The sequence below is a fragment of the Athene noctua genome, chromosome 1 (genome assembly GCF_965140245.1).
Source record: "Athene noctua chromosome 1, bAthNoc1.hap1.1, whole genome shotgun sequence".
In the NCBI taxonomy this organism is placed as follows: Eukaryota; Metazoa; Chordata; class Aves; order Strigiformes; family Strigidae; genus Athene; species Athene noctua.
In genome coordinates, this window is record NC_134037.1 from 66,731,986 (window position 1) to 66,759,399 (window position 27,414).

General features: G+C 39.6%; 1 protein-coding gene across 7 annotated transcripts in view; it reads left to right on the plus strand.

Moving 5' to 3' along the window:
• The window catches only part of ARFGEF3 (ARFGEF family member 3), a 97,065-nt gene that overhangs the window by 41,657 nt on the left and 27,994 nt on the right, over nucleotides 1-27,414 (plus strand). For 4 of the 7 annotated variants that reach the window (XM_074896415.1, XM_074896414.1, XM_074896408.1 and 1 more), the window contains 17 exons: nucleotides 818-940; nucleotides 2,508-2,550; nucleotides 3,431-3,509; nucleotides 6,064-6,168; nucleotides 8,873-9,197; nucleotides 10,604-10,716; nucleotides 11,453-12,363; nucleotides 15,944-16,027; nucleotides 17,192-17,358; nucleotides 18,599-18,764; nucleotides 20,178-20,285; nucleotides 20,534-20,749; nucleotides 21,006-21,116; nucleotides 22,481-22,631; nucleotides 23,177-23,491; nucleotides 25,037-25,170; nucleotides 26,714-26,859. In XM_074896415.1, coding sequence (XP_074752516.1) covers nucleotides 818-940; nucleotides 2,508-2,550; nucleotides 3,431-3,509; nucleotides 6,064-6,168; nucleotides 8,873-9,197; nucleotides 10,604-10,716; nucleotides 11,453-12,363; nucleotides 15,944-16,027; nucleotides 17,192-17,358; nucleotides 18,599-18,764; nucleotides 20,178-20,285; nucleotides 20,534-20,749; nucleotides 21,006-21,116; nucleotides 22,481-22,631; nucleotides 23,177-23,491; nucleotides 25,037-25,170; nucleotides 26,714-26,859 — 3,297 coding nt within the window. The remainder of the gene's footprint in view (nucleotides 1-817; nucleotides 941-2,507; nucleotides 2,551-3,430; nucleotides 3,510-6,063; nucleotides 6,169-8,872; nucleotides 9,198-10,603; nucleotides 10,717-11,452; nucleotides 12,364-15,943; nucleotides 16,028-17,191; nucleotides 17,359-18,598; nucleotides 18,765-20,177; nucleotides 20,286-20,533; nucleotides 20,750-21,005; nucleotides 21,117-22,480; nucleotides 22,632-23,176; nucleotides 23,492-25,036; nucleotides 25,171-26,713; nucleotides 26,860-27,414) is intronic. The other 3 variants (XM_074896409.1, XM_074896412.1, XM_074896413.1) reach the window with 2 other exon arrangements.

The window sequence follows — 27,414 nt, forward strand, 5'->3', positions numbered from 1 at the left end:
CCAACACCTCCCACAGAAAATCTGATCAAGGATAGAAACTACATTTTGCAGTGTGTGTCCCCAGTATCCTAGCTGCATTATTCTTTGGCAGCTATCTGTATAGCATCATCTGGGGCAAAAGTCAAGCACAGCTCTGGTCACAGCAGTGTCAAAAAATTGCCAGCAGCTGAGCATGAAGCTTGGAACTGGATGATCCATCAGGGTTCTTCTGTTGCTACTTTGGTTCCCATGGGATCTCTGAGCTGGGGCACCCTCAGCTTGATTGCCAGTTATTAAAAGGCAATCATTTGTGTTATTTACGGTAAAGCACTATTGTATTTTCTGTATTAGGAAAGGCCTTCAAAGGCTTTCAGATGTGCTGCAGTATGTAATGATAAATTATAGAAAAAGCGGCAAATACCTATACAACAGAAGCAACAACCTTAACAAATTAACAAATTAAAGGGTATTTACGTTGTAGATACAGACTTGCAGAGTGATAGTTACAGTGTCTAGACATGACCAATCAAAGCAGCATTTAGTGAATTATCTACAAAGCAAGGCAAGTGCCAACATCACATGGATTTGACAGAAGGAGACTTTGCCATTTTTGCCCTACCATTCCTACAGCTCTGAGACTGATGAATTGCATGCTGCTTCTAGATGCTACTTACTCAGTTTTCCATATTGCTGAAAACTTCTAATGTGCTAATAAAGCAATATGAAATAGTAGGGAAGGCTGGCTATCTGCATGCGAGAGACCTTGGTACCCTCCTAAAATGTGTTCCTGGTAAGTTACAGTTCATATCTATGTATTGCTGTCTTGTTTCCTCATCAGGTTTGCATTGAGACATATGTATCTAGCTGTCACCAGCGGAGCATTAACACCGCTGTGCGGGCAACCCTCAGCCAAATGTTGAGTGACTTGACTTTACAGTTACGACAAAAGCAAGAAAACATGGTGAGCCTTCTGGCGTCAACAAATGGTTCCATGTCCATGGCTGCGTACCTTTTTGTTGCTCTGAATGCAGTGTATTGTACTGGCTTGTTGTGCCTTATGGCTTTTATTTGACACTTCCACAATTTTGTTTAAAAGTTTTTTTGGGCTCTGACTCTGAGCCTGCCTTGGAGCAGTCTATTGGAAACGCAGCTCTCACATTGTCAGCTCTACTTGGCTGATTTTTTTTTTTCTCCTTCCATTAAACAAAAGAGCCTTTGTTCTGATGTCAGGCTGCCTTGGCCTTTTCCATTCTTTATTTTGTTTGCTTGTTTTTCTAAGGTTCACTGAAATCCTTTTGCTAAAAGTTTTTGCATGACAAATATTTACATAAACAAAACAAATTATTAAGTAACGAAAGTATCATTCATTTTTTTCTTCTACTGTTTTACAGAAGATAATTTAAGCTCATGAAATTCTTTGCTTATCTGTTAGCAAAAAAAAATAAATTCTATTTACTGCATTATTAAAATTCACGAGAGCTGTTTGAATGAAATCCCAGCACATTGTCAACAAAACTATAAATGTTCTGGGCATATATGAAATTACATTGGCTTCTTACCTTTGTTCATGCTGCTTTGCATATTATCACATTATCAAAAAAAGAACTATTTGTATAAGTAAGTTTCTATTTATTAGGAAACTTTAAGGACTGTAGTTGCACAGATTATTTTCTTCATATCTGTTTTGGGTTAAGATGATCACTTCTATTTTGGATTAGTAAACTAGATTACTTTTATCCTAATGAGCAACTGCAGAACAGAATTGATTGGTTTATTTAAACTTATCTTCTGTTTGTGCTAAGTAGGTTCATTTTGCTAACCAAAACATTCACAAAAAATCCAAACCAAATCAACAAAACAAAAAAACACCAAAAACCCCCCAGTAGTTCTGAAATTTCAGTTTGGGTATGAAAGCTGAATTTTGTTAGTTCTGTTCTTAGCTGAGGAGTAGGTGAAAGCATATGAGAGCTGCATATAGTTCCTAGCAGTTGGTTGTTGATGCTTGAGAGAAGGATTTGGTTTGACCCCTTTTTGCACTGATAGGAAAAATCCTATACAGCAGCTGAGCCAAATGATGTAAGAGGTCATTTCCATTTCCCGACTGCCATTAATTGTGTTGGCACTGTAACATTAACGATGGTAATGTGATAAACTCTCTAATACTCAATTGATTTTGGTTTCTAAGTACTTTGTGAAATCTGGACTATGCTTTCCTCTCAGTTATTTTCAATTACTTACATGCCTAGTTATTACTGACTTGTTTTAAGTGTAGGATGCTCCTTAAGGACATAGAGATCCTAATTCAGGTCAATGAGATGTGAATTCTTTAAATCTAAACAACTGTTTAAACAGATCTTAAGGAATTTTTGAAAATGTTTTGCAAAAACTTCACTTAACCAAACCTAATATACAAAACCCCAAACAGATAGACAGAGTTGTTAAGAAAGCTCTGCTTTTCAAGTATTGCTTCTACAGGTTTTTTCCCTGCCCTTTGCACCAATTACACCACCTTTGTCTTTCCTCAACAGACAATTGAAAACCATGACGCCTTGCAGAAATTCAAGAATCAAGGTATTTGTAACACTTTTTAGTGGCTCCTTCCAATCCAGCTTATTTACTCTACACTGTCCTTTCATCAGCACAGTACTGTTTGCTGTCACAGGAATTGCATCTTCAGGATTTCTTACCTTCTCCATAGCTAGATGTTCTCAGTATGCCAGTGCTCTGGAGAAAGTTTTACTAAGTGGCTTTACTTCCTAAATTGAAACAGATTCATGAAGTAGGACATAAAATCTGGAAATGGTTGTGTTATTGTATTTCAGCCCAGAGACACAGTTTATAAGATGTCAGCTTTTGAAAGTACATCACTAGCAAAGGTCTGTTCACACTTGCCAAATTATTATTTTACAAGATAATTTTTTTCCTCCTCCCGTTCTGGCTTAACTTCCAACACCTTGTCTGACAGGTAAAAAATAATCCCTGCTTTTGAGCTTCTTAACAGATGCCTGCAGGAGAACTTGTGTGGATGGAGGATAAATCTTTGAAGTACACAAGCATCCTCTTCTAAGATCAGAACCTGATCAGACATCAGAAGCTGTGTAGCAGAGACAAACTGCAGGGAGAGATACAGAAATTTTAGCTGCCATGTAGAAGTACTGGAGCCAGTAATTTTGTATTATTTATTTGTATACTTATTTTATTATCTGAATTGAATTTCAGCTAACCTTCTGTAAATGCATGTAAGCAATCAATGCTCTCTCCAGATTTAATAATACTGCTTTTTCATTGTATGGAGATCACTTTCCAGTCTAGGACTTTTCCTACTGCATCTTCTCTATGAATTTTGGCAGCCCTGCTTATTGTTTAAAAGCTCTGACCAGCTCTGAAAGTGAATTGAGGTTGCAGTCCAGCTGCACATATGTAATGCCTCTGATCTTTGTCCTTTTTGGAGGTACTTCAGCTGAGTCTCTTTGTGATGATGTTGTATCTGTCCTCACTGTGCTCTGTGAGAAGCTCCAGGCTGTCATAAAGTGAGTTATTTCAGTTTATAATTTTAATTTATTACCTGGAGATTGAGAGTTTCACTGATACATGTGCTTGTACCGTTGTAGTCCTGGAATTATGGAGCAAAACTGTGCTTCAGTGAAGTGTTTATTAGAGGAAGTATTGTTCATGATGCATTGATTCAATCCTCACTTGAGATGAGAAGCTAATTTGCCTTCTTTGTGCACTGCTTAGCTTTAAAGAGCTTCCAGTAAATCTAATCTATAAGTAACTTCCATAAAGCAGCAAAATTCTTGTCAAAGGAGATTTCTGGCTTGAAAGCAACCATTGTAGAGAGAACAACAATTACAGGAGATATGGAAAAACCAAAGAGAAGCAACATGCAGAATAAAGTAATACGTCCTCCTTAGAAGGGCAGCATTTATCCAATTGAGATAATTTGTGTTACTAAAGCATTCCTTAAATTTAGGAATATTAAATGTTACCTACTTCGAAATGCATGAGCTTAACTTTCAAAATGTAGTTATTATGGGCATCAGTAGGGTGTTACACTGCATTAAAATCCTAGAGTCTTTTGGCCACTACTGTAAGAATAAATACTTACTCATGAGTTAAAAAATACTTCCTGTGACATTCTAGCATGGCTCGACTAATGGTCTATTAAGAAATGAGCCAAAAAAAGCCTTAAGTGTTAAAGAGATGACCAACCAAAAGCAATGCAAACATTCTACAGTTATTTAGAAAATAGAAATATATAGTAAGCTAGAAATAATTTCAAAGTTTTAAGGGAAAAACAGGTTCTCACTCGACAACATTGTTTCTGTATCAGTAAAATAAGATTTAACTTGCTACTGCTGCCAATTGCATATGACCTGAGTGATAGCAAAAAAGCCAGTCTTCAGCTATTTTAAATGTAGCATAATGTTGTCTTTTTGGCTGGCCTGTGTGTCTCTGGAAATAGCCTGCGGTGAACTTGGGGGAAATGGGAGAGAAACCAAAGAAACATGCATCAGTACTTCCTTTTATATGCTCTACCGTTTTTGGGAAACCTATGCTTAGGAACTACTGGAGCTGAAGACAGCACGGACATCTTCATGTGCAGTTCTTCTATAGACTTCCCTCCCATGAGTGTCTCTAATTACAGCAAGATTTGAAAGGGAAGAGTGCCTTTCTTAGCATTATTTAATCAGTGTCAGCATTTGGGAAAACAAAAGCATGTTTCTGATTCTTCTAAATAAACCTTTATTTGTGTGCATAGTTACAGGACAGTGAGATCTTCAAAAGTGTGTATCTAACAATAGCAAATGGCAACACCAGCTGAAAGATTCTTTGTATCAGATTTTGCCCACATGTGAAGCTGTAAACAGCTGTCATTTGATAAGTATTGTCCACCAAATGATAATCGGTTTGAATTACTGGTTATGAAATATGAAAACTGAACTATGTCACAGGATCCTTCAAAATCACTGAAAGTCTTTTAAAAAATCTGCAATCCCAGCTCCCCATAAAATTGTACTGAATTAGAACAGATGGAGGCTTGCTGTAGATAATGTACAGTAAGAAATTCAGAGGGCTTAAAAATACTTAATGAACCATGGTTTACTTCATGCTTGTAATTGTGTACGTAGACTGTTAGAATCTGTACTTATGAGCAAAGCATAGTGAAGTGTTCTGATTGAATCTGAGGAAAATAAATTTAATTAGCATGGCTTGTTAAAGAACTAACTCCATGAATGAAAAGCTGTTATTTCTAATTTTTATATCTGCTTCAAAACACTTTGTTGGCAGCAACTTAACTTTCTAACCTCCAGGTCAGTGAAATGAGGTTTAGTATGCTATACTGCCTGTTGTAATTTCTTAGTCTGAAGATTACTTTAATTCCTCCTTCTAAATTTCAAGCTTTTTAGAATTTGGTTTTGGGGAGCTCCTTTCATAAGGCAGACCTCAGCCTTGCTTGTCTTCTGAATTCTGCAGCTAATTCTGAGAGTAGGTACAAGCACACTGCACCAATTCCAGATGCCCACAGATCTTGCATGTTCTTTCTCATGAAGCTCACTTTGCGTTTATGGTTTTGACAGAGTAACTGGCAAAGCCCTGAAAGGTAGCCATGCCATGATGTGACTTTCTGCCTGTAGATAGTGAATTTGGACCATTGTAGCTGTCACCAAGAAAAGAGAAAAAAAAAAACAGAAGAGAGCAGCCTAAATGCCCTTCAGATGGCCTGAAGAAACTATCCAATAGACAAAAATCTTCTGGTTGTCTCCTTTTCCTCTGTTTAAGGGTTCCTTCCTCCTCAAGGTTTTGGATTGAATTTGAATAATTACTTCTGTTTTCTTCTTCCTCTTTTTTCACATAGTTTTTGTTTTGGGTTTTTTTAGGTAGCAGATCACTGCATGTGATCAGTACAAAATAAATGGGATGATAAATGTGATCATACCATTGTAAATCCATGGGAAGTAGCAGAATAAATCACCGCTGTAAATTGTGGTATAATTTTCAAGTGGACTAATGTAGTTATTTTAGAAAATTAAATAATCTTTGGTTTAATGTGATGTGAATGGCATCTTTTCTCTTTGCCAGTGACAATCGGCAACTTCAGCTTCTTTACTTGGAGTGCATCCTCTCCATGTTAAACAGCCTCTCTCCCAGCATGCACCAGCACAAAGGATTCACTGATCTAATATGGTGAGTACATCTGAAGACTAGTGCAAATATTTCATTTGTAAGTATAAAAGGACCTTCTTCTCCCCCCAACCATGCAAATAAACCTGTAATAAATCTCCAGATGTGAGCAGAGCTTGCTGTTAACCTGCTATCAGTTCATTTTGTGCTTCATATAAGGTTGGTAGGACCGCATGCTCAGCTAGCACATTAATTCCCTGCAGTGAATTATCACTGTAATGAAGTCTAGTGTATTTAGCCAGAACAGAAAATCTCTCTTATGCTTTCTGCAATAGTTTGGATTTGTGTGCAGCATTAAACACACAAATATCCTGCTTACAGTAGGAGTGTGCTATAGAGACTCTGACTGGTCTGTTGCAGCAATACAGGTAGATAAGCAAAATTAATGTCAGATGGTGTGCTGGTGACCAGAAATGCTTATGACTTGCATTGTATAAGGGTTGAGGCTAAATGGTCTTCATGGTGCTTCTACTTTATCAGGAAACCCTCTTTTTAATACCTTTCACCAGAAAAGCTTGATGTCTTCAGTGTTCATATCTACCTCTAAATTGTTTGATACCATCACCTCAGAGCACTTGAAATAATCCTTTTCCCTCTTTGCAGTAGTGTGTTTTTTGTAACATATAGATAATTGAGTCACAGTAATAAAGCAAGAATGTAACTAATATGCAGTTCCTTGTAGTCTATGCCCATCCTGTGACCTTGGTGGATGATTGTGTTAAGATACACATTTGCATTTAACAGTCATGTATTTCTTATGCTTTTACCTGGTAATTTTTGAAATGAAAGTGTTTGACTTGGGTCCGGTTCTAAGGATACAACACGCAGAGGCACCTATAACTTTCCTCACTCTCCCAGTGAAATCAGTGGCTGCTGGACTGGGAGGTCTTCAGGTTGATAACACTTGGCAGTGTTCACAGGGACCCTGTGCTGCAACCTCTGGGAGCTCTAATGTAAGAGCAGAATCCTCTCTTTCATGGCAAATCCTTTTCAGAAGTTTCTGCCCTTGAATTTCACCAACCCTTTGTTAATGCTTATGTGAGTGACTGTGGGGCCATCCTGTAAGCAAGGTCACTGAAATGATCTTGGTTAAAAGAAAACACTTTTTGTTTTATTTTAAATTTACATAATTTTGATGATCCACTTTATGCTGCAAATCTACAGGTGTTTGTATTTGTAACTGTGTATCATGAAGGCAAGCCTTCAGGGACAGGACTTCTTAACCTCTGTTGCTGCCAAGGAATATGCATCCTCCAACTACATGCCTAAGATGAAGTGGAAAAAAAAAAAAACGAACCACGAGGAAGACATAAACCAGATTAAACTGCAAACATCATTTTGAGTATATATTGCAGTATAAGTACACACTGATCCATTAACTGTGTAGCAAAGTTGTGAACAAAACTAATAGCTGTCTTTGTTCTTTAAGGAGCTGTTGCCTACATGCACACAACTTTTTCCTGGCTGGCACTTTGTAGTCAGTTCTTAACAAAAGATAAACAAGGGAGCAGACAGAGATTTACCTGTGTTCTTCTTAACAGTATTTTCTGTAGTTTGACACAGAAGCACTTTGATGGGACTAAGATATGTGGGGAATATGTTGCTGTTGCAACCTGTGATTATGCCTGCTTCGAGGCAGGCTTATTTCTTAAGCAGTGAATTGATATGTTTTGAAGTGTACCTGATTGGAGAAAGAAATGGAATATGCAGACTCAAAGTCACTATCTGATGTCTGATTAAAAGCTGGTTTTCTTTCTGTGACTTCAGGAAGCTGAACTGTTTTAGCAAGCATGTTAAGAGAAGCAGTGAAAGTTCTGGATCTTGAGAAAACAAGATGTACTTACCTATGAGGATGTGTTACTTTTTTTGCTGAATCACTACTTGTCATTGTGTGCTTGCTCTAGTCACCAGCTTGAAACTCTGAGACATGTGAGTGAAAATCAGGTTTGGGACAGCATTGTCATGGCTTTTTAAATTAGGATCTTGTAGACTGAAGTAAAATGTCAAGTGCATGAGTGCAAAGCTGAAATAACAGCTAATGAAGCAAAGTGCTCAGTTGATTTTGGCTCTGGTTCCACAGAAAAGTGATCTGCTAGTGTGGAATCACTTAACTTGTGTTCATGCAGAAAGACTGTTGAAGGGGACAGTGTTTTTAGTGTGTAGTGGCATATGAAAAGTTACAGTGCACACTTTGAGTTACTGTAGAGGGTTTTAATTACGTTCTGAAAAGCCAGCAAAACAGAAGCTCACAACTAAGGGTGCTTACTAAAATATATGCATGTGCAGCTCGGTGATAGTACATCAGGCCTTGTAGTTAACAGATTCTTTTTTGTTTGGTCAGGCTTTTTTAATTTGGACTGAAGAAGAAACACTTAGCAGTAGAAACCTAGAATTTCTACCTTGCAATAGGTTGCACCAATGAAAGAGGAGGCATGCTAACCTGTAAAGGGCAGCATTGTGCAGCAACATGAACTTGCAAAATCAGTACCATGTTTATAAAGCTCCCAAAAGTATTTCCATATGTACTAACATGCTGATGCTTAGGAGGTGAAAAAAACCTGGCATTATTTGTTATTCTATCTAATCACTGCTGTTGACTGATCATTAAAACAAGAGTGTGTATCTCATTTAACCATGGGCTATTTTCAATCTGTTCCTGTGAGATTATTTTTTTCCAGTTACCATCTGCTGCTTTTCTTTTTCTCAGGAAGCAACTGTGTCCAGCCCTAGTAGTAATCCTGGGAAATCCAATCCATGACAAAACTATCACCTCTGCCCACAGCAGCATCTGCCTTGAGGCTGATTCACCTTCTCCTGGGATCTCTGATCATGGCCGGGGTTCGGGTTGTTCCTCCACAGCACCTGCCCTTAGTGGGCCTGTTGCACGGACCATATATTATATTGCAGCAGAACTGGTTCGACTGGTGGGGTCAGTGGAATCCATGAAGCCTGTGCTGCAGTCTCTCTATCACCGGATATTGCTTTACCCACCACCTCAGCACCGAGTAGAAGCCATCAAAATTATGAAAGAGGTAGGATAATCACATGTGCAAATCCAGGCGTATAAAGCAAAATGTTTATTTAACAGTAAGTGTTGCTTATACATGCATACCAGTCCATTCATTTTCTTAGCACTAGGGATGTTGAAATTGCCCTTTCTGAGCACAGCTATTACATCAAAGCCACTCTGGCATATTTTTAGTTTTACAAAGTCGTAATAGCTATATTTATCTCCATAACGCAAACTGCTATGGCAACTCCATTAGTGTTCATGCTGTGGTACCGCATGGAACAGATCTTACCACTGAGTCATGACTGCTCTTTTGGGTGAGATACAGTATAATGATCCAGTTCCCAACTTCTTTGGCATCTTTCCCCACTCTCTGCTCTTGCTAGAAGGAGACATTCATCCCCACAGTGTAGCATTCCAGGCATTAAGGTGAATATTGGCTTTGATTACATGCCAGGTTTTTGAAATACAGTTTCCTTGAGCTTTATTAGAATAGCCATAAGGAAGCTGCTAATGTCTTAAGTGGCCATGTCAAGGCCAGTCCATTCTGGCTTCTTGCCCAGTGCCTCTGTCAGCACTAGGACTGGAGCACTGGGAGATGACTTTGAGCAGCAGCTGAAACCATGGGCTCTTCCATTTCACATATGTGGCTTTCTTCTCATGTTGTGGAACACAAAGCAACTTATGTCATTAGTAGGAACAGTGGTCTTTCAGAGGATTTTTGTTCTAGCTTGTGCGTACCTAGGCTGTTCTGTGTCTGAAGATACTCCTAACACCGCATAGCCACCCGCTGGGTGGTTGTCTGAACTGGCGGTCATGCTGGCACTTGTCTTCCTCTAATTTTAAACAATAGAAATATGACAACTGAAGTTTTAGGAAAAGCTTAGTCTAATTTTGTTTCCTGCAGGGAGTATCTGTTGCCTCTTTCTGCTTATTAATATGGGCTTGTTTGTAAAGCCTTCTCCTTGTATTACCTGGTGGGCATTAACAGGACCTCACCCTGCAGGTTGAGTCAGGAGGAATCACTTTGCCTATCCTTGCATGACTGCATCATTTTGTAACTGGATGACTGAAGAGAAAGGCTCCCTTTGGTATATAATGTAATGCAAGATACTTGCTCCATATTTAGACATAAAGACTGTCTTGTGTAGAGTATCTGTTGAAACATATTCAGTCAAAAATGTAAAGCACTGCAGAACATTCTATTTGTGATTCCTGTTCAATATTCTGCTCTTCTCTAGCTGTTTTTCTGCCTTTAAAAAGAGGTGGCTTTAATAAGTAGAACATCTGTATGCTGTTTTCCTTTGCTGTGAGAAATTACAGTAGTGCTACCTCAGGTTCCAGGGCTTGATAGAACTATGACTCATTTATTGTATTTAAATAATGCTTAGATAGTCCTCTAGTAACTTTGGTTTCCTTTCCTTTCAGATACTTGGCAGTCCTCGGCAGCTTTGTGATTTAGCAGGGCCCTGCTGTTCTGAGTCAGAAGCCAGGAAGAGGTCTATTTCTAAAAGGAAGTCCCATCTGGATCTTCTCAAGCTGTACGCTTTGTTTCCTCCTTTAGCCTCTTCTCTCTTAAACCTGTGCACACAGGACACTTAAAAGTTGTACCTTCAGAAGTATACCCAAATACAAGCCAGGGTACCTCTCTGGTTAAATAAGCCATGAAAATGGCAGAGGCATAAAAGGTCTTACTGGTTTGTCATCAGCCTGGGCCTTTTTGTAAAGGCATAGATAACTACCTTGTGGAGTTTGCCAGAATACCCAAATATGTTGGTTTACAGCTGGAAATTCTTGGGTTTTGGTCCCTAAACTTGCAATGAAATAACTGTGTGCTTATTTAGAGGTACATTTCCAAGATGAAGTCAAAGGAGATACTTGAAAATTTAAACATTATCAGATTGTGCAAGAAGGATTCTCAGTTCCTATAAAGATCATATCTTGTACATAAGATAATTTTCAGGACACAGATGGCTTTAAATTTAGCTTCAGTTGGGTGTTGATGGTTTTTTTTTTAGAGTGTAAGTGCTTGCCTATAAGGAAAAACATGTTGTGCATGCTGGTACAAATGCATGGTAACTGTTTCCCTGGTTAACACTCCCTTTACAGAAAGGGAGGCTTAGTAATTTGTTCTAATACTAGTTGTCTTTCTCAGGAGTAGTCTTAACAGGATTTTTCACTTATTTTTTTCCTGGTTATGGAGGGATGGTGTTGGATGATTGTGACGTGCTCACTATATGTGCTGCATCACTTAAATTAACTCTGTTTTTATTGTAGTATCATGGACGGGATGACAGAAGCATGCATCAAAGGTGGTATTGAAGCATGTTATGCTTCAGTGTCCTGTGTCTTTGCCCTGCTTGGAGCATTAGATGAGCTGAGCCAAGGGAGGGGTCTCAGTGAAGAGCAGATCCAGTTGCTGCTCCGGCGCTTAGAAGAATTGAAGGATGGGACCGAGACGAGCAGGGACTCCATGGAGATCAATGATGCTGACTTTAGGTGGCAGAGACGCATCCTGTCCTCAGAAAATCCTGCCTGGGAATCAGGAAATGAGAAAAGTCCTGATATTAGCATTAGCGTTACCACAGACACTGGTCAGACCACTTTGGAAGGGGATATGGGACAGACAACTCCAGAGGATAATCCAGAAAGCCAAAAAAACTCACTGCCATCTCCAGCTGGACACGAAAGCAAAGAGATTCATTATAGAGAACCAGAGTCAGAAACCATCGACCAGCCAGACGTTGTTCAGAGAAGCCACACCATAGTCTATCCAGATATAACTAACTTCTTATCAGTTGATTGCAAGACCCGGTCCTATGGATCCAGATACAGCGAAAGTAACTTCAGTGTAGATGACCAGGACCTTTCTAGGACTGAATTTGATTCATGTGATCAGTATTCCATGGCGGCAGAGAAGGACTCAGGCAGGTCAGATGTCTCAGATATAGGCTCGGACAATTGCTCCCTGGCTGATGAGGAGCAGACACCACGGGATTGTCCAGGTCACAGATCCTTACGTACTGCTGCTCTTTCTCTGAAATTGCTGAAAAACCAAGAAGCAGACCAGCACAGTGCACGACTGTTTATCCAGTCACTTGAAGCTCTTCTTCCTCGGCTTATAGCTCTTCCCAGCATAGAGGAGGTGGATGGAGCACTGCAGAGCTTCTCTTCAACATTCTGCTCAGGTTTGCAAGCAAATATTTACTGTCTCACCAGCATTCACGCTGTGACAGCACTGTAAGCAGATTCTCTTGTAGGGTTTCATCTTCAGAGAACATACCCAAAATAAGGAGGTCTGTGCTTTACAAAGCACATTCCTCTACAGCAGCACACTTCATTTAGGGCAAAGCAAATTGAATATGCAGGCACTGATTCAAAGGGAGGTCAATCCATTGACTCTTAACAGGCTCTGGATTATGTCTTCAGTCAACAGAGAAATAAAATTTTCTGTAGTAAGATACCTCTTCACAGATTTGTGAAGATCTTTTGAGAAGATGTGCACATTCTGTGATTAAAGAGAGGTTGGGCTTGTGCCTTAGCATGAAAGGGATGTGAGGAAGACCATCACCTGTTTTGAAAGAGATTTAAGTAGTTTAGTACATCCCTGCATTATTGTTAGTAATGCCAGCTTTGCAAAGAGAGTGGTAAAAATTCCATAGCAGTAAACTCTTGAAAGGATAAGAAAAGAGAAGCAACTCTCTTCTTCACTTTTGTTTTTCTTAATACTGCTGTCTACTATGACAGGAAATGCAAAGCCCAGACCAAGTGAAAAATAGTTAAAGATCTTACCTTTTAAGAGACTAAATACCTGCAGTTCTTTCGGAGGATCTTGACTTGGTCAATCCAATCAAACAAACAAACACCATGCAAAGGCTAGTTTGTCCTGTTGATAGTATATTTTAGATGTGTGTATATATATATTTTTTTTTTCCAAAGGGTTTCTTTTTTTCTGACAGTGGCCAAAGTGGAAATGGTTGTTAAAACATATTTCTTTTTTTCTTTAACTTAATTCACCACAATTGCCTTTCCTATTTGCTCCTGTTCTAATCATTGCTTCATTCATTTGTGCTCTCTCATAGTCATTAAACTCATAGAGTCAGAAGGCATACCTCCCATCATTATACAGCATAATTTAGATACGAAGCTGGGTGAATAAGCTGATATTCCTGATACCCTGTTTAAATGGTGCCCAGATAAGCCCTATGTCAGCAAGATGGTAGATGATATTCTTAAGAAACATTGGCCATGTTATATCACAGAAGGGAGATATCTTAAAGGGGACATTAGTATTAATTACATTCCTAATTGAGGTGCTCAGAAGCACAATGGATTTATTTTTCCTGAAAAAGAATGATGTTGAAGTTATGCCAAAAGACCAGGGCTAGAACTTCAGCTTAAACTTTTGTGCACCTGTTCCCTCGTGCATGAATGCATATACCACTTCTTTTCTCTTTTGTCTGTCAAATCCCTTTAGAACATTTTAAAGTGTTGGAAGAGATAGATCTAGCAGACTTTTAGATTTATAAAGCTAAATGCAGCTTTTGTTGTCATTCAGTATGACTAATACAGTGAGAAAGAAGGAAGAATATAACTCAATTTCTGCATTAAGTCCATAATTCCAGGTTTGTACATCTCTCTTAAAAAGATACCTAGTCTTGAACTTAAACTGTTGAGAAAGACCTTTCACTTTCCTAGGAAAGCCACCCTCATGGCTAAATCTGTACATAAAAGTGTACACTATGTTTCCAGTCTGATTTGGTGAAGTATTCTTGGAAGGTGCCACTCAGTAAGGAATCATGGAAAAATATAGTAGCAAGTTACCGTATTAAAATAGCTGGGAAGAGGTACCCTGGTGTTTCCATAGAGCTGTGGCTGTTAACAGAGTTGTAACTTTATGCTGTCCCAAGATCCGTACAGTTCATGTTTCAGTTGGACACCTGGAATGAGACTCAATCCAGTTGAAACAGTCCCTTAACATGTACCTCAGATCTTAAGCAAAAGTCCATCAGTCCTCCTGAGGTGAGGACTTGTGTTCCTGTGCAGGTTTGAAGACCTATAGAGAGAGACACTTACTAAAGCTGAAACACATGCCTGGTGGTAGGAACTTCCCCTGGAGAGCTTCTGAGACACCAGTCTGATCTGCCTCTGTAGGCAACATGTGAGTCCTTACTTCAGGACTCCTTTGTTAGCACCAACAATTCAAGGTGCAAATTAGGTGATGAAGTTAGAGGAACCAGTCCTATTCATTGTATGTACAACATTTATTAATGTGTAATTCCTGAAGACTACGTTAGGAAATTTGAGTATTGTTAAGATCCAAGTTTATAAGAGATAGATGCAGTTCTGAGACCAGCCAGTAGAGAAGCAGTATTTTTGTCTTTCTGAGAGACCTTATTTAACTGCTTTTTTTCATTTTGCAATTTTTCTTATGCTTTGGGGGAAAAAATACATTAGTTACAATTTAGTAGTCTTTCCTACAGGCTAGGTTCTTAACTACTATTGTAATATTACTATGTTATCATAAGATTGAAAAGAAGGTAGGAATTTGAGGCACTGGTATGGGTGTATAAGCATGGAAAAAGTGAAGTCAGCTAAGCAAAGTTATAGTGAAATTAAGATTTGGAAGTCAGTTGGTTAAAAGCCTTCCTAAGCTACAATTTTCATCTTTCCTCAGAAAGTTCCTCCTTGTTGCTAGATAAAACCAATGCCAAAACATTCGTTAGTGACACCAGAGTGTGAGATCTATCTTAAAAAATCCTGAATTATCTAAAAATTCTCAACGTTATCTTGACTTGTACAAAACATTAAGTTTGCATTTTTTCAATGACCTCCTTTTACCTGGCTGATTTAAATGATCTGTTGTCTCTGTTAGTGTGCGAACCTTGTTGTTTATTATAGCTGGCAGATTTTTATAATTAAAGTTGATGATCAGTATTCTCTTAATTCAGACCTTAATTCTTAATTCTCATGAACCGCAGTGTCAAGGCATTAATTCTAAAAATTATGTGCCATTGTATGAATAATCATAGCAAACATTTTTAGCACCTCCTTTCAGTTTTGATTTCATAGCTTTTAGCAGCAAGGTTTTTATGTTGGTAAGCATCATTGCAAGTTTACGCATCAGCTAATCTTCTGCTTTTGGGATCTCAGCCTCTCCAAATTCAGTAGTTTATTATATTTTAGAGGAAATTCAGGACCGTATTTTTCCCAAACACTTTTGGGTGCTCAAATACATACCAACTATGTAGTAGCCACTTTATTGTGCAGTTACACACATTCCTCTTTAATTGTAGTCCCGTGTAGGATGTTACACAATTTAAAAAATATTTTAATGCAAAATAAAGTGGGCTTTTTTTTTATACCTCTCTGCCTTGATTTTTTTTATTACTCTAGCAGATGCTAGTCACTGAGGTACATATTTAGAACAGATAAGGCATCAAATCAGTATATTCTGACTACATCAATATCATGATCCTCCATCCAACAAAGTGTTAAGATGCATCTTTGTCTTCAGTGATGAAGGAGTCACCAGAGCTACTCACAGGCTACTTTCAAGCACATGGTTGCAGTTTTGGTTCTAGATAAAAATTCTCTGTTAACGTTCACCACAAGAAATCTACCCCAAGCACATGCCAGCCCATGTGGGTATGGTTTGTGGCCAGCCCTATCACCTCTTTTCCACAAAGGTTGCTCCCTTGAACAGCTATTCATTTTTTAGACCCACCCTGGAACAGTTACTCTCTTTCTAAATCCGCCCTCAAACAGTTACTCACCTTATCCACGCCCCCAAAGTGACGACAGTGGAAAGTCCGAGAAGGCAGCAGCACAGAACTTTCAAACCCTCACGAGGCAAGAAAAACATTTGCTTCTTTTCTGTGTGTGGATTTTTTTTTTTTTTTAATGTTAATGGTTTGTTGTATTTTGTCTAAGAAGAGTTATGAGCTTTATGGTGGGAGGAATATATTCACAGTAAACCACTGCAGCAGTTAACAAATGACACAGCTTTGCTTCATCATGTAACTAACCTTGGAAGCTGGTTTTTGTTTCATTTCAAACATTCCTCTAGGATAAAGCTTAGTCCTTAATCTTCCCTAACTGACATTATATGAATGGATTTCACAGTTGATGTGAAAACCATGAAATATTGTGGGTCATATAGGGGTGTCTAATAGTTCTATTTTTTTGATGGCTCAAACTACAGATCATGGGGATTCAATTAGGTATTGCTCATACTTGATTTATGTTTTTCTACCAGTAGGTCAGCTTACTCAGGAAAATGTATGTGCCATCCATCCTACCTGGGAAGAAGGGATTGTGCCACTGGGCATGGTTGTAGGCTGTTGTTTCATACAAATAGTGTTTTCAGGAGTACTGAGCACTTACAAGTGGCTTCTGGGTCTGACAGAGCTGCAAGTGCTCAGCTATCTAGAAAGCAGGTCTTGTATGAACTAAACAGGGCTTGGAGTTCCAGCCAGCTTGGCCCCAAATATCTGTCCCAACACCTCTAGGCAATGGAGAGAATGATGTTCCTGCAAGGTGCTGAGCACTCCAGTCTCCATCCAACAACTCACTTAGGCAGGACAGATTTACTAGGGGGTTAAAAGGGCTGTCACCCTCCTTTGGTGCAGTGTATGCTCAGTTAAATATACAGGCTTTGCCTCTGCCGCTTCCCACCTCACCTTTCCAGTTAGCATTGCAGATGTTTCCTGCCCTTTGCTTTGTACCTGACAGTCATCCCAATGAGTGTTGGTGCTCCTTGTGTATTTCAGATTTAGTTTGTTGCTTTGCTGGACTGTGACTGGAGTGTTCAGTTTGCCTTGCAGCACTGCATTCTAGATGGACTACTTATTTTTCTGTTCTCTTCTAGTACATTTAGTAGAGTAATTTCTACTGATGATTCATTAACTATTCTAGCAATCTATTGCTGCTGAAATGCTAGGGTTAGTTTCTGATTTTTTTTTTTCCAGGCAAAATCTGTGTAAAATGTGAGAGCTCACATGGTGTTTTTGTTAGGTATGATGCACTCACCAGGATTTGAGGGAAACCTAAATTTCAGCTTCCAGACTCTGATGAATGCAGACAGTCTCTACATGGTCTCACATTACACTCTGCTGCTCAACCTAAAATTGGCCAACTCTGATTACTACAGAAAGAAGCCTGCCCAAGCCCCTGTGTTGCTGGTGAGTTGGAGAATATGGGAAAGCTGTTAAAAAAAGAAAATTTGTTTTGCTTCCTTTCACATAAAACAGCCCACACATAAAGCCTTCGGGCTGCTTGCTAAGTGGAGGAATAATAATTGCAAATGAAGCATTCTCCTAGCTGCTTATGAATCTTGCATCATAAATGTCACGCATCTGAATTACACAGCTTCTCTGTAATTTGAGGGGGGAATGAATGCTGCTTACTGATTATCATTAAAGTAGCAGTCATTTTGATGGATACTCTATCTTCAGAACAGATCTTCATTAGTATCACGTGATACAGCAAGTACTGGTTGTGCATGTTATCAAGGGACATACCTTCTTCATCTTGCAACCACTTTTGAGCATAATGACAAATTTCTTGCTTGATTTGTATTTGCAAAGATGAAGACATGAGAAGATAGAGTGAAAAATATGAACTGATAATTTCTGTGGCACCTGGGATTCCTCAGCTTCTTGGTCTTTTTAAAAATTTTTTCGAAGGCTGCAGGAGCTATAAAACATGAATCTAGGTTTTTCAACTAAATTGCCCAAGAGAAGGTTTTTCAGAGTTTTCCTAAAAATAAAAAATTGGTGTTACATGAAACAAACTCAAACCAAAAAAATTCTACCAGAATGTACCATTATTGCCGAGCTTCCCATGGAAGAGAATTTATATTCTAGAATAAGTCCTCAAAAACAACTGTTTTATCATCATCATCAGTTCTGGTATGTTCTTCAGCAGCTGTGAGAACAAATCTGTGACTCATAACCTTCTCTAGGGACAGCCTGTGTACAACAGGTCTGAGCATGACCTAAGTATTGTTGAAAATAGTTCAGATATCTAATTGGACCCCAGTTCATCTATGGTGACTGTTCAGTGCAGAAGGTCCTGATTGCTGGACAGGCAGTATTAGGTGCCACAACTTCTTGTTGTTGGAATTGAGATCCTACCCATACCTTATGGGAATAATGAGAGATCAGCACATCCCATTGTCACTGTTCAAGAACTGTCATTATGATTTGCATCTTGCATGAACTGCAATAAGAGAAGGGAAAGTTCTTTGTTCATGTAATTCTCCACTATAGAGACACATTGAAATCCATGGTTAATTATTGGTTTTGCATAACTTCATTTCTACTCCTGCATTCCTTTACACTCAGGGGTAGCTCTATGGGCTGAGACTCATGCTGTAGAGCTTACTGTTGTCTTACATCTGGCTTTTATGGTTCTCTGCAGAAGGAGTTCATGAAGCAGGTCCAGTCCAGTGGAGTGTTGATGGTATTTTCCCAGGCCTGGGTTGAAGAACTGTACCACCAGGTACTAGAAAGGAACATGCTGGGGGAAGCTGGATATTGGGGAAGCCCTGAAGAGCACAGCCTTCCACTTATCACCATGCTGACCGGTAAGTACTATGTTATGGTGGCAAGGCTGGCTTCCAAACACGTCTAAAATAAGCTACAGTAACACACTGCTTCCTTCATTGCATTACATACAGAACAGCATGTCATCAGGCAACACATGGTGTTTCACAAAATTACTGGTAGAGAAAGAACCAGACTTAACTGACAGGTACTTAAGTGTTTGTTTTGGATCAGACAGAAAGCTTTTGAAGCATGGGTTTAAAAACAAACCATCCCTGGGAGAAAGGGAGAGTAGGTTTGTTCACTGAACCAAAACATCTCTTAATTCTGTCAGCTTCAGTTCTGGTAGACTTGGTACCCGTTAATGATAAGTAGTAAGAGTGCTGATTTCCTGATGTCATAGCAAAGCCATTTCAGTGTGCCTGTGGTGCAGAGCAAATATAGTGGTGTCTGATCCTGGAGGACTTACACGGATTGTGCTCCCCTTGGTTCAGATTTGTGCGATGGCAGAGATATGCCAAACGGCGCTAGAGAGAAGCTGAAAACCTGGAGCACCTCTAACAAATGCTTAAAAACAATCCTTAGCTTTATATGAGGAAAAAAATCAAATTGTTTCAGCTGAAAGGCAGCAGGATGTCTGTGATACTGTATTGATATAAAGTTCACTGTCTGCTTAAATGCCTATACTCTGTCATTACAGAGAAGTAATTAAAACAGTGTATGCGGAGAGAACACTGGCTTTAGCTGAGCCATTAACTAGTAATCAAAGGGCACTGTTCTGAGATTTTTTTCCTGATTCTATTTAGCTTGGTGTTGCTTTTAGCTATTGAGCTGGGAAGCTGAAAGAAGCACTTTAGAAAAACAGTAGCCTTGAAGTATGTGAAGAGACAGACAGACAGGGACTACTAGAAAAGAAATCAACCTGACGTCCCTAACATTAAACTCTCTGTGAGAAACTGGTCTTTTGTTGTGTTGGAGAAAGGGTTGTATTTCTTTTGTTGAGATTGAACCTACATGGGTTTACTAAAAATTGCATTTAGGACATAGGGTCCCAGTGCATCCTGAGGGCTCAGACTGAAGTCAGGAAACATCTAGATACAGGATTTAGCAAGATTTGAAAGGTTATACTGAGAAACATGGGCAGTTCTGAACTGTAAGAAATACCATGAAATCTTTGCCTGAGAGTTCTTTTGACTGTGTAACTTGGCAGGGGGGATAGGAGGCTTTTGAGAGCAGGATATTTCCCCTCTTCAAGAAAACATTGGTTATACTGGGCAAAGCGTAATATTCAACAGCTCATGCTTATGCCAAGGCTTCAGAAGGGCACCAGAAAAGAGCACTCCTGAGAAGTCAGGAGTGCTAGTACGTATTTGAACAAAGAGCCAGTAGGGGATGCTTTCTTTTTACCATCTGTGTGTCAAATAGTAATCTGTTGGTTTTTAATGTTCTGACAGACATCGATGGCTTGGGAAGCAGTGCGATTGGTGGCCAGTTGATGGCATCTGCTTCAGCTCAATCTCCTCTTTCCCAAAACCGGAAGACAGATGATTCTGTTGTTGCAGGTATTACTAGACTGTATTATATGCACAAGTGTATCTATCAGCAGTGGATTGTTATATACCATAAGCATATTCAGATAAATTGTGGTTTAGAACAACAATTTTAAGGGTTGAGGGAAGTACGTTAGTACATCCTATGTGTGAATTGGTAGTCCAGTACGCAGAGGACAAATATGACTTGTTTTTTACCCCTGATAATAAAGCTGCTGTTGTGTAATTTTCCAGTAGTAGTAATGCATTTCTCATTACAGGAGTTGCCTTTGCCCGATACCTTTTAATTGGCTGTTGGAAGAACTTGATTGACACTTTGTCCACACCACTGACTGGCCGCATGGCAGGCAGCTCCAAGGGGCTGGCTTTCATCTTGGGAGCAGATGGAGCCAAGGAGCAGAACCAAAAGGAGAAGGACTCCATCTGTGTGAGCCTGGATGGACTGAGGAGGGCGGCCCGGCTGAGCTGTGCTCTAGGTACTGCTGCATGTGGGATCATGGCAGACTCATAAAATAGGATGGTAACTTTCCTTGAAGGATTTTATGAGAGAGAAAAGCAGCATCTTGTTCCAGTCTTGGATGAGAACCTGGACTGTAGGACTTCCCATAGAGTGCACCTGCCTTACAGCATAGACTTATCCAGCCAACTTTCTTTGACACAGCCTGTTGTTGAGGTTGCGTGGGACTGGGGAGGAAGTGCTGGTTGAACAGTAACTGTGTTGTTGCCTTACAGGAGTTGCTGCTAACTGTGCATCTGCTCTTGCCCAAATGGCTGCTGCCTCCTGTGTCCAAGAAGAAAAAGAAGAAAAAGAAATCCAAGAGCCCAGTGATACTATAGCTCAAGGTTGCTATGTGATTAAATTACCTACCTTATCTTGTATTGCCTGCAAAGATGCAACTGGAAAGTACTTTGCTACACACAGAACAAGGACAGAGGGCGATGCCACTACTGTGCACCACTCACTTGTAGGCATACGGGATGTATGTCTAGAGGCTTCAGTACATGTCCTGCTGTCTTAGGTTCTTAACATTATGTCATACTGATTATATTTTATATGGAACTGAAATCAGTGGAACAACAGAGAAGTAAACAGCATTTTTGAAATGTGCACTTTCTAAGCCTTGCAATACTAGTGCAACAGGACATCAGAAAAACAGTATCTTTTGAATGTGTTGGGTGGTAATATAAGCTGAGTTGGCATCCCTGCCTTGCATATACATCCTTGGTTGTCTTTTGTCATCATCACATATTTAAAACTGTTCCTGAATCATGTTAAATGAAGCTGGAATAAAAAAAAAAGGATATATTTATAACATGTAAACATTTCTGCATCTTCATGCCACTACTTCAAACACAGTGGAAGTCAGTAAAGTCAATTGTTTCCAGTGGCTGTTTGGAGAAGCACATAAAATATGTCTGATGACATCTGATTTCTAATGGCAAGAAGCCTGTATCAGAACACAGTGTTGCACAAATAACTCTGCTTAGCACTTAAATTTGGTGTCTTAGTAGAGAAAACAAAACTGAAATAGACCTGAGCACAAACTAGCTTTTGTCCACCCTGCTAGGCATAACTGAATTGAATTGGCCAGGCCACACTGAAGCAAAGAGGGAGGCAGTAGAAGTGGCCAGAGGCCAACAAGATCTGTTCTGTGAAGGCTTGTAAAGCTTCAAAATTTGTTTCCATTCCAATGCAGCAAAGCTCTTCAGAGATTCTCAGGAAAAAGAATGAGGTCCAAAAGCTTGTAATTCGCATCATGATTAGTTTTGCTTTGACAAGAGTATCCATTTACAAAGCTCTTTGGTGAAACTTTTGTATGGAAATGGATGTGAAATCTGCAAACTGTTTTGTTTTGTTTTTTTTTTTCTTGTAGCAAAGGAGATTTTGGTAAAAATAAGTGACTATCCAGCCACCCAGCTCCAAAGTCTGCATCTGTTCTGTGGGCAACAAGATGTGAATTTGGGGGTGGAGTGTCAGTCTGGCATTGATTGTTGTCATGCTTATAAGATCAATCAAAAGGGATTTAATTTTAAAACTGCCTTATGTTTGTTAGGAAGAAATGAGTTTCTCTAATTTGTTTTTTGTCTAAAATCCATGATCTTTTATAGCTTTCAGACTGTATACCTTTGCCATCACCCTGTATACAAATGAGTGTTTGTTTAAAAGCTGCAGAAGCTAATGGGGTTTTTTATTTTTCATGCTGCAGTGAAACAGAAAGTGGAGCAGAAACTGGAGCAGATGGGGAAAGTGCAGGGCGTCTGCCTGCACACTGCTCATGTTTTGTGTATGGACGCAGTCCTTAACGTGGGCCTGGAGATGGGAAGCCACAATCAGGACTGTTGGCCTCACGTGTTCAGGTACTCACCAGCTTTCCCAAAAGAAATAGAATTTGTACCATGTTGCCTGAAAGTAATGAACTGAGAAAAAGAACTTTACGTGCTCTGGGAGTGTTCTGCAGAAACAGTATCAGAGTGAATTGCCTGTATCTGTAAGAGAAAAGCCAGTGCTGTTTTCCACCACTATTCTGAGACCAAATCAACCCTTAGAAACTTCAAAATGGGCTTTTCAGGCACCTCCACTGAACTGTTTGCTATCTAGACTTATGGGAGGCCAAAGGATATAAGAAGACAGGTTATCTATATGTAGTCTGAGAGTTAGAGGTTTTCTACAGTTTGAGGAAAATGCCCTGTGCATCATATCTGGTTCAGATGTAGAAATCAGTGCCTGCAAATTGGTGTCTTACAGTGATGGGGCCATGAGGCAGCTGAGAGCTGTATGCTCACTATCCTGACTCATCTCTGGAGACAGACCCAAATGTTTCTTCAGTGAGCCTGGTGATTAGCGGAAGGAGTTGTTGTTTGGGGGTTTTCATTCATCTTTTGCTTCTTCTGTTTGTTCTCAGGGTGTGTGAGTACATCAGCACACTGGAGCATACCCACTTCAGTGATGGTGCTTCTCAGCCCTCCCTTACCATCACCCAGTCACAGCAGGCACCTGGAGGGCTGCACCCAGACTCTGAGCCTGGGGAGTCTCCCCAGGTGCTGACCCCTCAGCAGGAGACGACCCTTAGCAGCAATCCTGTCATTCAGCCGGTTTCTATACAAGAACTCATCAAAGAGAGCAGTAAGGGCAGAGCTTTTGACTTCCGTGGAGGCAGCCTGCTGTGTGGAACCAGTGCTGCCAAGGCTGTTCTCACACTCTCCACACAAGCCGACAGGTAAAAGCAACACTGTCAGGAACCAAAATCCTTGTTCCCTAAACAGGACCGAAATGGACATTTTTGTGGTGCTTTGGGACCTGATCTCTCTCCGTTGCAGCTACTTGCTTTGGTTGAATTTCCCAAGAGCTGCAGGTGTGTCACAACCAGCAGTTCCTTAAAAGCCCTGGTTTTCTGCATCCCTGCAGTACCTGCCCTGCAGGTACTGGACTGAGTATGTCTGTGCACAACAGTGAATATGCCAAGTAAATCAAATGCATCCTGAGTGGTGGATTTATCGCTTCCATGTAAATTAATCATTAAAGTAGACACAATAAGTAGGTGTCTTGTCCTGATGGGAAGGGACTGAGTGACAATTAGAAAGCAGCTGCTTCTGTTAGGACTGTGTGGACAGCTTGTCACCCCTCCCAAGCATGTCCAGAGGAGAAAGGGCCACCCAGTCATGGTCACAGAATGGCTAGGTTAAATGTCCCTACAACACAATCTGCGACTGATGTTGCACACTGTCTCATTATTTCTGCTATTCTTTCGGCAGCCCAGGCTAGAGTTGAAAGTTTCCTGGGTTTGTGTGCTTCTAATAACCTTTCTTCTCCAGCTAACACTTTATGTTCTTGATCTCTACCCATAGGAGGGTGTTATTTTCAAATTCAGGGGAAAAAGTAATGCGTACTGATACTGCTTGTAGGTATTTGACTCTGTGCATCAAAAGTACCTTTTATTTAGGAAGCTCACGATACAACTTGGTTCTAAGGATTAGGGAATAGCAGTACTGTGATTTTAACAATGCAAATTTAATTTCTGCACTTATACTTCAGTGTGGACATTATTAGGACTCAATCTCTAGTTTCATAGGACTATAGGAAGTTTTTCATGAAAAGCAATGTCAGAAAATCATGTTTGTGTCAACATTCGGCTGCACCCTGTGAAATTTCACCTTAATCTCTGTGGAATCTACCTCCTGCATAAGCATGTTTACTGGTTTAAGGGTACAGATTTTAACTCTTAAATCTTAAGAGTTCCTTGCAGCTGAAAGTAACAACTCTTCTTTATATTCCGAAATAGCAATTCAGGTACAGGATCTTTAGGTCTAACAATTGAATTGTTTCTCAGGTAAGGGGCTATTCAGATGGAGCAAACTGGTGTAACTCTAAAGTCAGTGGAGCTGTGATGATCTGGGTTGTGAGGAGTAGGCATATTCTTACTGGGTTTTTTGACTACTGGCCCATGAACTGCTTATAGCATTAAGATACAGTAATGGGGAAGTGTTGATTCATTGAAAAAAGAGACTTTTTGTTTTGGTCCTGCAGTTGAATCTTGGAAGGGTTCTGGTTGATCCTACAGCACCCTACTTTCCACCCTCCAATTAATAAAGCTGAATCAAAGTCTTTCTGTAGCACTGTATAAATGAAAAAGCCCTCAATAACCCAGTGTGTCACCAAACGTAACACATAGCAGCCATATACAGATGATGGTTTTCCTGTTACATACACATTTAAGTCTTTATCTTGTCAATTTTTCAATTAGATACTGTTGTTTCACTCACAGGCTTTTCGAAGATGCTGCTGACAAGTTAAACTTGATGGCACTGGCAGGCTTCCTTTACCAGCTCAAGAAGGCTTCTCAGGCCCAGCTTTTCCATTCAGTCACAGATACAGTTGATTACTCCCTAGCAATGCCAGGTAACTCACATGAAGATCCCTTACAGAGTTCTTGTTCCATATACAACTGTACTGCTTACAGGACTTACTTACAGTTTTAATTTTTCCAACTGAAATTTCAAGGTATAAATAAAACACAATGTTTAGTCTAGTCAGATCTTTTTGTAGGAGCAATTCAAAGTCTTTAGAAAAGTTTCAGCACTTTTTTTTGGACAGGGACCACATCCACACCTGCTATGAAGCACTTCAGAGGACATTCATTTTGTTCTTGGAGTTTGGGGGTGTTAATTATCCACAGATATTTAATCACAGCTCCACTTTGGAGCCTGATCCAGTAAGGAAACTCAGGTGAGTGTAGACCTAAGACAGTGGATTTAGGTTAGACATTTGACAATGGGATAACCTCAGAAGTGTTCAGAAAATGAACAAACAAAGCATGCAACTGAAGAATGTTAAAGCTGTGGGATTGTCCTGCTTGCTCTCCCCCAGCAGAGTGGAGCATACACCTTATGGTACAAAGCCTGTAAATTGTTTTCATCACTGTCTCAAATAAAGCAGAATTGGACCCAAAGAAGGATATTTTACTTAAATTTATGCTGTGCCTTTAGAAGTTACATTAGTCATACAGGTTTTGTTCTGTCTTATGATGGACATGGGTTTTATCTGGTATATGCCTCCAATTTAATCAGTTCCCCTCTCCCTGAATTGCTGCTTGTCATTTTCCCAACGTGACACTTCAAGTTGTTCATTTTTTGCTCTTGCATGTCTCCAGGCCAAAACATTTATCACTGTATTTTTAATAAATAGTGATCATCTTCTCATTTATGTAGTAGTCAATCAACAGTAGTTAGTAATAATGAAATTAAAATTAGGATTAGAGCAACTAGGGGCTTTTTATATATTAGAAGTGGTATGCCCCCTGATTATGTCTTTCACTAGAGATAAAAGCACCAACATATTTTAAATGAAAGAAAGAAGTGTCTTTCCAAATGTTGTAGGAACAATAGAAGATTAATCCCTTTCAGCAGGAAATAACAAGTATTACTGGCTGGGGAACAGAGAAGTATTTTCTCACATTCTCTGCTTCATTATCCTTTGCTTGATAAGAAATGCAAAAGTACAAACCAAAACTAAGTAATTTGCAGTTTATATTCTCCCCTGTAGATGTCACCAGAGGTTTTTGCAACTACTATTTTGGGTCTTCATATCAGTTATTTAACTTTTTGCTTACCTCTTCTGTACTGCTTCTCCAAGCCTTTGTCTTTAAAATATTTGCAAAAAAAAAAATCCAAAAAAACCCCGCAACGCTTAAACCAGATAAAATGTGTTTAATAAGTTGTTCTTAAGACTTGGGTCCATCTCCTGTTCTTTTAACTACACAGGCATAGTCTGTGTTTTAGACTGATGTGGTGGGGTTTTTTTTCTCCACCACCCTCCCTGCCCCACTCCTGCCCCCGACATAATACTAAGAATTTTTAACCTGATTTAAATTCTAATTAGACATCTAGAGATGGAGGAGCCGCTATTGCTTAGCTTACATTTATTTTCTTATACTTTCTTGTAGGTGAAGTAAAATCTACTCAGGACAGGAGAAGTGCACTTCACTTGTTCCGACTTGGTGATGCCATGCTCAGAATTGTAAGGAGTAAATCTCGCCCGTTGCTCCACCTCATGCGCTGCTGGAGCCTGGTGGCACCTCACCTTGTAGAGGTAGGAGTAGGGTAGAAAATGAGAACGTGTGCAAGAGATGACAAAGCTGAAAAAGATGGAGAAGACTTGATAACTCTTAAAATGTGTGTCAGCCCTCAATGTTGTCAAATCTGGTTACGTTCCTGTTGGGGTATTGTATATTTGTGTCACATGTTGTGATGCTGCTACCAAGGAGTGCACTTTTAAATAATTGAAATGGGCAGGTCCAGGGACAGTGTGTTGAATTTTTGAAATGTGATACTTCCTGTGTGTCTGTGGTAAAAAAAACTGAAACCACCCTAAAAGGTTACAGGTAGTTCCTTCACCTACCTGTTTTTCCAGTCAAGGTCTGCATCCTTGTAAATCTTCCCATAAAAGGATGCAGGCTTTCTTTTCCTATATAAAACCAACTAGGAAGATGATGACATTTTTCACTTTCCTTCTCTTTCTTCATGAACCATGGTCAGTGGCATGCCAGTAGCAGCCATATAATTGATTTCAGTTATAACAAAGGACCTTCTCTCAACCAAATATTCAGTCTTATCTGGTGAAAAGCTGGTGTCTTGACTTACAGCT